This window comes from Selaginella moellendorffii, unplaced genomic scaffold, assembly GCF_000143415.4.
Source record: "Selaginella moellendorffii unplaced genomic scaffold, v1.0 SELMOscaffold_141, whole genome shotgun sequence".
In the NCBI taxonomy this organism is placed as follows: Eukaryota; Viridiplantae; Streptophyta; class Lycopodiopsida; order Selaginellales; family Selaginellaceae; genus Selaginella; species Selaginella moellendorffii.
Window position 1 is genome coordinate 57,746 of NW_003314402.1, and position 11,085 is coordinate 68,830.

General features: G+C 41.9%; 2 protein-coding genes across 3 annotated transcripts; one reads left to right on the forward strand and one right to left on the reverse strand.

The window, feature by feature from the left end:
* The first annotated feature begins 4,141 nt into the window (after window positions 1-4,141).
* On the forward strand, window positions 4,142-5,170 carry LOC112343287 (prostatic spermine-binding protein-like). The gene is made up of 3 exons (XM_024666461.1): window positions 4,142-4,261; window positions 4,505-4,558; window positions 4,823-5,170. The coding sequence occupies exons 1-3, from the start codon at window positions 4,142-4,144 to the stop codon at window positions 5,168-5,170; spliced, it is 522 nt and encodes a 173-aa protein (XP_024522229.1).
* Window positions 5,147-8,408, reverse strand: LOC9645741. 2 transcript variants are annotated; one of them, XM_024666483.1, is made up of 18 exons: window positions 8,084-8,407; window positions 7,779-7,957; window positions 7,608-7,712; window positions 7,479-7,547; window positions 7,269-7,416; window positions 7,143-7,222; window positions 7,038-7,093; window positions 6,854-6,987; window positions 6,689-6,782; window positions 6,572-6,637; window positions 6,300-6,519; window positions 6,144-6,245; window positions 6,008-6,093; window positions 5,835-5,957; window positions 5,716-5,785; window positions 5,570-5,661; window positions 5,416-5,520; window positions 5,147-5,360 (listed from the first exon to the last, which is right to left on the reverse strand). In XM_024666483.1, exons 1-18 carry the CDS (start codon window positions 8,350-8,352, stop codon window positions 5,241-5,243), a joined length of 2,118 nt encoding a protein of 705 aa, XP_024522251.1. In that variant the 5' UTR covers window positions 8,353-8,407; the 3' UTR covers window positions 5,147-5,240. The 2 variants fall into 2 exon arrangements, with proteins under 2 accessions (XP_024522251.1, XP_024522250.1); XM_024666482.1 differs by having other exon boundaries at window positions 5,570-5,785; window positions 8,084-8,408.
* Window positions 8,409-11,085: the final 2,677 nt, after the last annotated feature.

Here is an 11,085-nt window from a genome sequence, read left to right on the forward strand (position 1 = left end):
GCTCGTTTTTTATTGCCCATCCATGTCTAGAGAGCGTGACAACATCTACAAATTATTGGGAAGCCTTGCAAGAGATTAAAAGACCAGATTTTTATTGCGAAAAGAAATCTGAAGACCACGTTGTAATTCATCGAGCATAATAGTAATGTTTATTCTTATTTTTTTTAAATTAGAAATAAAAAGAAATGTGTAGAAAGAATGGCCAAGCAAAGAAGCACTGAAGAAATCTGAAGGCACTTTAGCTCAATGGTTGTTGTTATGTTCCCAATTTATGGTGAAAGTTTTCAAGCCTAAAAATCAAGAACATTAGGAATCCTCCATTATTATTACCAGCATTTCTATAGTATTTGAACATCCAATCTTTGGCAATGGCGTGTTGTGGAGGCAGGGTGATAGTGGAGGCCTGAGGTTCTCGAAAGCACTCAAACTCATGCTTGCCTCTCATCCAGGAGTTCCGCAAGCTAAGTAACAATCATCTCTATAGTATCTTATCTGAAAGGAAAAGATTTGAAATCTCGGGTTATATTTCGTTGCCCCACACTTGCTAGCTTGAATTACGGACTTTGAAGTTCACGGCGATTTAGTGCTGAAGAAGCCGCTTCACGTTTTGCAGATTGATGCCGGAGCCGGGATTGCTATGTTGTGGTAAACTTCGATGTGGATATAGCTGAAGCTACCATTGAGGAAAAGTTGCGGACGAGCATGTGAAATTGTGCAAGAGCGTTTTGCCGATATAAGAGATTATGGTGCTGGAAGGGCACGTTGATCTCCTTCACATTCTTTTTAAACTACTAAACGCTGTATTATTATTTAGGATTTTAGTTAAGTTTTACTAAAGGCACCTTGTACAAATCAAGCACTCCCATCTTTTTTGGTATGTCGGTGCTAATCACAACCCCTTCTAGCATATCTTTTCTTCCTTTCACTTAAACATTGAGATCTTGAGAGTTAAAGTTACTTACTGCACACTGTTATACATGTTTTGAGGCCGAGAAAGAAAAGCCTCCAAACTGCTTCCATCATTAAGAACTGATTGAGCCACTGCTGCTTACTGAGTAGTTTCTCCGGCACTTGAGAGCGTTTAACTCTAGCACTTCCTATCCCTTTCATTTATCTCTCTTCTTGATTACTTTCGAGCACTTCACTTTTTTCTTCCACCAGCATTGACGTAGATAGTTTGCTGATAGATACTACTCACTTGACTTGCCTTGAGCTTCTTCTCAAAAAGAAAAACTTTGCACTTTTCTTAAATGGAGGGACCGGACGAGGGACCGGAATGTTGACATACGCAGGGACTATTTTATCAGCCGGGAAATACCCGCCAACCGTGCACGCAAAGAACATCTCATGCTCCAGAGAATGCTTAATGGTCTCGGCCTGAAACACGAGAGCTTAGAATATTATTCGAGTTTTATAGCACTTGTGACTCCAAACCTTTCGGAACCCGTGCTGCTCGCCTTCGTATTCCACCAACGCGACTGTTACGCCTTTCGACTTATGTGCTTCATAAATCATGGGAGATTGTTTCGCCGGTACCACCTACACAGCGTTAAGACCTGTAAAGTCTACGTCTGATCGTGCTCACCACCTTTGAGGGAAAAAAGCACGAGATTTTAGAGTCTTTAGATATGAGTGAGGGGAAGCCGAGACAAACGAACCAACAAGCTTGCCTATGTAGTGCTTCTCGTATTTGTGGGACACGCGAGGCCTTTCAAATCATTTATGGCACCATTCCAGCAGCAGCAAGGGCGGACGCTAGAATGAGCGCGATCGCGACCAGGTAAGCTCCAAGAGAACGAGCTAGCCTTTCTTTTCTTGCCTGTTCTTAGGCGAGCTAGCCGACGATGACGACGCAATGATCCTCACAGATCCTAAAATGCGAAGGTCGGAGATACCGTGGCAAGTTTAAAGCCGGGGCTTCTTTGGCGCACGTGAATTTTGTTTTTTCAAGTTCTCTAACGATGGGAAGGCCAGTGCGGCTTGAGAAGTGTAACCTCCTGCAGAACCCCCGTCTATACACGTTCGATGTCCATCTGCTTCACCAAAAGTTGCCTGAAACAACCCATAAGCTGCGAGATCGAAAAGGAAATTAGAAACAAGCCACTGCTCACCAGGCTGGATGCACAGCGGACCCAATCAGCTACATCCACAATTCCATTAGCCTTTCCCTGTATCTCCTCCCGTAACCTTCCAATGCACAAAAGCATGCTGCTTTTGTGCATGAAGAAAAATATGAAGAAAAATAATAGTGCGAAGGAACATATCAAACGTGTACTTCCGCCATAGTTTACGTCGGAAAAAGCCCAGCCTCCAAAACTGGATATTCAACTGCAAGGTCGTGTCCGACTCTACCGTAGGCCCGCCTGTGGAAACAACACAAACGTTGCTGAGAATTCCCTGGAAATGCGGGATGTTTCGGACCGTGAGCACGCACTAGAAGTGGAGGTTTCTCTTCCGGCAGTCAGCATTGAATGGCGGATAGAAGTTGGCCTCCTGAGTACTTCAGTAAGAAACTCGACGATCCGTGAATGTAATCTCGGTATTTATCTAGATCAGTGCTTCTGACGACCAGCTGATTGAACCAGAACCTGTATCAAGTTAGACATCAGTTTGCAATCTCATCACACTGAAAGAAGAAGAAGAAGAAGGAAACACTTGTACCTTGACAATGGACATTGGATGCCTTGGAGACCCAGCACTCATGAACAAGGTGTCACCAATCACTAGCAACAAAATAGCCAGCTCTAACAGATTAAAAGAAAGGAATGGTTCTTCGTATTAGCACACCAGATCATAGATGGAAGTGAACGGGGTTTCCACTGGATGGACGGCCGTGGAAGGAAAATTGTCCTCCATCGCCAACCTTGAATATCCTCGTTGCCTGCAACGCGAAGTTACTATTAATTTCAACAATGTATCGAAACGGCACCTGTATGTGTTCCACGAGAAGATTCATAGAATTCATAGGAACTGTTGCCAAAATTCCATGCCGGTCTTGTAAATTCCGCGTCTAGAGAGTACAATGGCTCGCTTTTGTTCTTGCGTTCACACTGACAAAAGAGAAGCAAAACATTGACAAATACTGAGATATTTACGCTTCACAGTCATAAAGCAATGTGTTTACCCAAGGATATACGTTCCAAAATCCATTCTCTCTGTCACATACAAAGAAAAGCTCCCCTGAAAACCAAGGCTTCTCTTCCACACTTACAATGTTACGAATGAATGAATACCTTGGGATGACCATTTAGGCTCTCACACCGCCTTCTCCAGCAATATATGCCTTGTCGCTGCAACAAATAGTCGACAATCACTTTAAGAAAAAAAAAGAACGAAGGCTTACCCGTGTTTGACCAACGTAGAGAGAAGTAGCATCCCAAGGCATGATTGGATGAGACCACTCAATCCACCCTATATTAGAACCATCGGGACTCAGTCTAGGAAAAGTATAAAAGTAATTCCCGGTGATAAGAACTTCCGGCTCTGTATCTTCGAAAAACCGAGACTACACGACGAACTTACCAGCCGGATCGCTACTCTTAAGATCCACGCTGACTATTTCATGCACCGGTTCCTTTCAATGCCTATGATCTACAAACATGGAAGATCAGAGTTATCTGTTCATCACAAGCAAAGGAAAGAAAAGAACTTATCACAACTTGATAAATCGACCTCGATCCATCAGCATAGCAGACGAGAGGACCTCCATAGTCTGGAGTGATAGGAACCGGCAAACGTTTCGTGGATCACAGCTCTAGCATCAATGCATGGGAAGATCACACAGGAAAAAAGAAATCTGGTCGGAAAGATTGGCACTGCAAACGCTAGATGTCCAAACTCATTGGCGATGGTCTGGACATCAAATCTAGGAGGAGTGATTTCTTCCACTCCACCACTTTCATTCTTTTTCACAAGACAGAAAGAAAGAGAAGCAAAGAACTCAAACGAGAAAATGCGCTCGCAAGAAGATATCTGAAACACTTACCCTCCTTCCACTGGCCTCCGTTCGTGAGGAGATTCTCAAGGTGGCAGTCGAGATAGCAATGGCAGTCGAAGAGCATGCCTTCTGAAGGTGGCAGTCGAAGAACATGCTTTCTTTTCCAACATTGCGCACTGAGATCTTCTCTTCTCGAGTGCAGCGATGGCGGAGGGCAAGAAGAAGGACAAGGCGCAAGCTCCATTCGCACCTGAAAATCCCCTCTCACCGCTGAGCACGCCGCGAGGGCTGCGCCTTTGCGGATTCGGGATCGAGAGATCTTCTGTAAGTGAGCATAATCTAAATATCAAATATACCCGATTTGGGCATATGCATGACAAAAAGAGGATCTGGAATCAGATAAAAAAAAATATTTGCTTTACATGATCGTGTTGTGAGTACACTCCAAGCTTTGTCTTCCATGCAACAGGATCTCGATCAAGATAAGCTCGTTCCGGGCATATGCTGTCATCATAACTGACCACTAGAAAACATATTCTTGGCGTGGATGAAAACGTTTTTCTGCAGCCCTTTCGGTCTGAAACCCTCTCCCAAGTCCTTGGATTTTATTGCAAGTGGTTGGTGAGCATTCCCCATTTTGTTGATTTGAGCAAAGATCTAAACCTTTTTCCTCTAATCTTGCTACAAAACATTGATTTTAAATACTTTGTATAGATAAAAAATGACAGTATAATTGCATGGTGGTAGATCACACTTGGCACAGTCTGCAATGCATGCTGAACCATATAAATATGAATCAAACCTAGGCTCAAAGCAAGCATACAATTTGAAAGTTCTCATCTCACCATGAAGGCTGCTCTAGTGTTTCTTGTGCTTGTATTCAAGGTTACTTTGTCTTCTTCAAGGAGGGAGCTCTTGTCCGTCCGTGGAGTTCATGAACAGCAGGATCCACTAGCTTCTGATTCTCTTTTGCCTTCTTTTGGAGAAGATGGTGATGATCTTCAGCAAGGCAAGCACATGAAGCAGAACGACAATGGCAACAACATCAACATCAATATCAACTTCAAGTGTAATGGTGATGATCATGTAGATTCAAAGAATGAGAACAAGGAGAAGGATGGCAAGAGCAAGGAGGAACACAAGGAAGACAAGGATGACAAGAGGGAGGAGAAGAAAGGAAAGGACATGGATGACAAGAGCAAGGAGAAGGACGAAACGAGAGTGTTTCCCTAGAAAATGTAATCCAAAGGAGAAGGAATAAAAGCTCCAGACTCTAAGCACGAGTCGCTTTTGCATCCTTCACTTACTTGGAGGGAAAATTATCGACATGAACGGGATCTATCTTATCAGCCGGAAGAAACCCTCCAATTAAACGTGCAAAGAAGAGCATCTCTTGTTCCAGTGTGTACTTGATATTTTCAGCCTGCAATGGACACGGGAAATACAATTCAAAACGGAAGAATTTGATTCTAGCGTACCTTTCGGAAGCCATGCTGCTCGCCTTCGTATTCCACCAGTGCAACCGGGATGCCTTTGGACTTCACGGCTTCGTAAATCATACGAGCTTGGTTCGGCGGCACCACCTGCATTGTCGCAGTTTAGAAACGCAAAGCTTTTGCTGTTTACTCGTACCTTGTCATCGAGCCCTTGAAACAGAATAAGCGGGCACGAGAAACGCTCGGGATAGTGAATTGGAGAGCGGTCGTGGAAGGCTTTGGAATCTCCTGTAACGACACACGACTTTAGAGAGACAACTGGGAAAGAAATACGCAACGAACCGATAAGGGAAGTCAGGTAGCGTGACTCAAATTTGTGAGTATCCGTCATAAGGGACTCCAGATCACTCACCTGAAGCATTCACAGGATTAAAGATCACCCAGGAGAAAATAAAATGTACCCCATAGAGAGAAGCACCGGCTTTAAACGTATCGCGAAAGGCCAGTGCGGCTAGTGTAGTATAACCCCCCGCTGAACGACCATCTATACAGAGCCGACTTTCATCAACCTCACCAGAGGCTACCTGAAGGTTGAAAGATCAAACAACAGAGCAGAAAAAGGGAGAATAGTTACCAGATGTGATGCACAGCTGCAGCAATCACCAACGTCCACGATTCCCCACTTTCCATTCAGCCTTTCCCTGTATTGTCTCCCGTAACCTTCACAGACGAATATCAGTTCCCATGGAATAAAATCAAATCAATGATACCTGTACTTCCGCCATAGTTTACGTCCGCAAAAGCCCAGCCACGACTTGTCCAAAATTGAATGGCTAACTGCAAGGTTGTGTCCGACTCCGCCGTAGGTCCACCTGTGCAAGACAAAAACATTAGAACGCTCCTTATGGATCGAAAATGAATTAGACCGTGAGATCGCACTAGAAGCGGAGGCTTCTCTTCCGGCGGGGCTTCGTAGTCTCCATTAGATGGTGGATAGAAGTTGACGAATGCAGTCTCCCCAGGAACTTCAGTAGGGAACTCGATAATCCTTGGAACACTGATGTACTCTTGATATTTATCTAAGTCCATTGCTTCTGAGGACCAGATGATTGAACCAGGATCTGCGTCCGAGTTTTTCAGATCCATCTGTTCATTAAGCATGAATTTCAAATGGTCAAGACTAAAAACAATCTAATACCTTTACGATAGAAACTGGATGCTTTGGAGACCCAGCACTCATTAGTAAGGTGTCACCACTTACTGCCTGCAGACATTGTAAGTGACAAAGAAGCAGTGGCTCTTGAAAACATCATACCAGATTATAAATTGCATCGAACGGGGTTTCTACTGGATAGATGGACCTAGAAGGAGATATATCCACTATCGCTAACCGTGAATTTCCACGTTCCCTGGAAAAGAAAAAACAAAAAAAACAAAAAATCGCAGGGTCACTCTCGGTTAAGGAAAATCCAAGCACCACCTATATGTGCAGATAATACGTGTTCCTAAAGAAGAATTAAAGAATCCGTAGGAACTGTTGCCAAAGATCCATGCCGGTCTTGTAAATTCCGCGTCTAGAGAGTACACCGGCTCGCATTTGTTCTCGCTTTCAACCTGGTCAAGGCGATATATAGTGCTCCACAGATAGAAAAGAATGTGCCTACCCAATGATACAGGTTCCAAAAACCTCTTCCTCTGTCAGATGCAAAGAAGAGTTCCCCTGAAACCAAAAATTAATGTTTCAGAGACAATGCACAAAGTTCAGATACCTTCGGGAGACCATTTAGGTTCTGTAACAGCTTCTTTTGCACCGTCGTTTCCAGCTACACAAACTCTTTTTGTTATTTTCCTGCAGGCAACGCCTTTAGAAAGGAAAAAAGAGCAAAAACACTAACCCGTCTTTGCCGATGTCGCCAACGTAGAGATAAGTAGAGTCCCAAGGCATGTTTGGATGGGACCATTCAATCCAGGCTAGCTTACGGCCGTCGGGACTCAGTCTGGGAAAAGCATAAAAATCATTCCCAGAGACGAGAACTTCCGGTTCTGCAGAAAACCACCGATGTACACAGATGAACAAATGCCTGCTGAGAATCCAAGGAACTTACCAGCAAGAGCGGTACTTTTCAGATCAACGCTAACTATATCATTCACCGGTTCCTTTCCTTGTCTATGATCTACAAAACATTAGAAACAGCAATGCACTGCAAAGAAACTTGAAAATCCATTGTGAGTACCTTCACGAACAGTGATATATCGACCTCGACTAATATCGAACCTCCCATCAGCATAGCGTACAACTGGACCTTCATAAGCTGGGGTAAGAGGAACCGGAGAACGCTCTGTCCATCACAGCTCTAAAATCAGAAAGATACATAGGAAAAAGAAGGAAAAAAAGCTTAGCTTACCTCCAATCAAAGACTGCCTGTAAAGACGCTGATCGGAGAAGTTTGAGAACACAGCGGTCTCTCCCTCCACTGTAAATGCTCCGCCACCATACTCATGGACGGTGGAACGAACATTAAATCCAGAAGGAGTGATATCTTCCACTCGCCCATTCCCATCCTTCTTTACAAGAACGCATCGCCTGTAAACAAGGAAGAAAATCCTCATTTCTAAGCGCTAGAGATCTTTGTAGAGAAAATGAAAATGCATGCTCTCAACTGAGAAAAACTAGAGTGTTCCTTGCAATGCTGATGCTATAGACGCCTACCCGGCTTCCGCTGGCCTTCCTTCCACGCAGAGAAGATTTCCATTCGCATCGGTCGCGAACCCTCCAAGGCGCAGTGATGCTCCCGACACGACCTCGGCGGTGAAGGGAGATTTCCAGGAGCCGAATGGAGCTTGCGTCTTTTTCTTGCTATCATCCGCCATCGCCGCGCTCCCTGCGAAGGACCTCGCGACCACAAACCTAAATATTGCGCTCCTCGCCGGAGGGGAAATAGTTCTAGGAAATAACGAGGAAGAACACATCGTGCTCATTCTTGCTATAGCTAGTACCAAATATTTAGGGCATTGTCGCTAGCTACCGTGGAATCCGCTCTAACTTTGATCTAGCATAGCTGGAGGAGATTCACTTATTCTACGTGAAAGCTTTTTAAGATGTTTTCTTGGATGATTCGCATTCTTATTTTGCTACAACGATCATGGAGGTTTCTTTCGCTTGTAGAACACTTCAGGGGTCTTCCAATGGGGCGCATTGCAACGCCATGATTGAGAATGATTACCAGGATTGCAACTATTATGAGATGCAGTTCTTCATCATGGCGAAAGAAAGCAAGTGTGGAAACTCTTGAAGAAATGAAGAGACACACATTTTTATAGGGATTAGTTTGTTCTATACAAGAAAGAAGCTATGACGCCGTGCTGGCCTGTTTGATTGAGTTGGACATTGCTTCAGTTGGTCAAAATCTTTAGTCAAAAACACTGCTTAAGTCAACGGCACTGTAACATTCCGTCAGATCCATTCAAAACACTATGTTTGTGCTACTTACCCATATCTTTCGTGCCTGGAGCTCTCTGTTCAAAGTCATCAGGCACAATCTTCCTAAGCACTTCTTAGTGTGATCATATTCTTCTTCCATGTTTTTCTCTCCATTAATGATTGTAAAATACATCTTGCTGTTGGGAAAGGCTTGTCTTCCTGGAAGATCTTGCACAACGCCTCCACTAAGAGGGAGTTCATGCTACTGTGACAATTTCATCTATATGTAGAAGCCCCAAGCCTCATCCATCATCCTCATCTTGGTTGTAACCACATCTCCTTGTAAAGGAAAAGTATCCTTTAATGAAGCAATTTTGTCTTCATTAATCATCAAAGGCTTTAGCCTTTATAAGCATTATATGCTATAGATAAATTTTTATTCTTGAATTTTATGAATTTATATTAATTCAGATACATAACCATGCATGTTTTGCCTATGCATTGACAATTGTATAACAAAATTTAATAATATATCAATATGTCAAAATTTAGTAGCTCAAAGAAGAATAAAGATTGCTTTCTATTAATTAATAATTTTTGGTGGTTCAATTGCATGTTAAAAATTGATGTCATTATTTCGGTGGTCTATTTCATTGCAGTAAGATTGTATGGTTTTAAATCAGTATTTTAGTAGTAAATTTGTATATGATAACTTGAAAATACTTCTTAAATTAAAGTTTTAATAATAAATTTACATAAAAGATCAAAAATGTAGATATTGGATTAGAAGGCCAGCTCAAGATTTATTTGGAAACAAAACTTTTAACTATTACATATCATAAAATATATTTAAATATTCTAAAAATATAGAATTAATTACTCCTTAAATTTTTTACTATCCTTAACAAAATTAAATTTTGATAAAAGCAAAATAAAAACGTTTTTAATAATGATAAGACTAAATACTTTAAAATATAAGAATTATATGGCTAAATATTTTACTCTTAACTTTTTATTATTAATTCCCTAATATCATTAATATATCATGATGATCCAAAATTTTATTTTCTAAATAACATAAATTATATTTATGTGTAAAATTATTAATTTTATTGACAAATTAATAAATTTTATTCATCAACCTCTTCAGTATGAAGACATAAGTGTTTTCAATGATAATTATTTAAATCTCATACATATATCATTCAGTCCAATTACAAAATATGTTATATGTGATTACTAAAATATTATAAACTTAACTTAAGGAGTTGTGGAAAAAAGTTAGTCCAAAGATTAAACTTTATCTATTGAATTGTACTTTTAACTAGTGGGACTACTATTATAAAAATTTCATATTTCATTCATATGTCATTCTTTGATTGATGGTCTTTTGCATCTCACCAACAACACATGACCGGATATTGCTTTTCCAGTTTCGTTCTTGAGCCGGTTTAGTTTGTCACTTACTTCAGTTCATTGGCAGGCTGCTAAACGGGTTCACCGGTATCTGGCTGATACTGTTGACTATGATCTTGTTTACAGGCACACCGGTGCTGAGACACTGATCCTTCAAGCTTATGCTGATGCTGATTGGGCAAGTGACCAGGACTCAAGACACTCAACTACCGGGATCTGTTGTATCCTGAGCAGTGCACCAGTTTCCTGGACAAGCAAAAAACAAGCAACTATTGCTTTATCAAGTACTGAGGCAGAATATGTGGCAACATCTTTTGCTACTCGAGAAGTGGTTTGTTTACGTCATATGCTGCATGAGCTCCACCAAGACCAACGTTCCCCAACGATGCTCTTTTGTGACAACAAGAGCGCTATTCAACTAGCTAAGAACCTGGTTTTTTATGCTCGGTCTAAACACATCGAGCTACAACATCATTTTATTCGGGAGAAGGTAGCTTCAGGAGAAATTCTACTTGAGTTTCTCCCGACTTCTCGACAGCTAGCAGATATCTTCACCAAAGCTTTACCGGAGGGGCAGTTTGTCAAACTCCGAGATGTTTTGAACATCTCAGTGTTTGAATACCACGTAATGGTGCAGCTTCGAGGTAAGATCCTTGCAGACACCTGGAGATCATGCGTGGTCTCACTGGCTGGATATTTACCTAATGTGTAAATAGAAAGCGGGTTGCTTTCTCGCTATGCTTTCGATTTCTTCTAATGAAATGCTTGAATTTTGCTCCTAATTATCAGCTTCTAAAACTCCTCCACAGGCAAGTCCCTCCGATCCAGAGAACTTCCCTTTCATTGTTCTTGGCATATCTAGTTACTACTAGTAG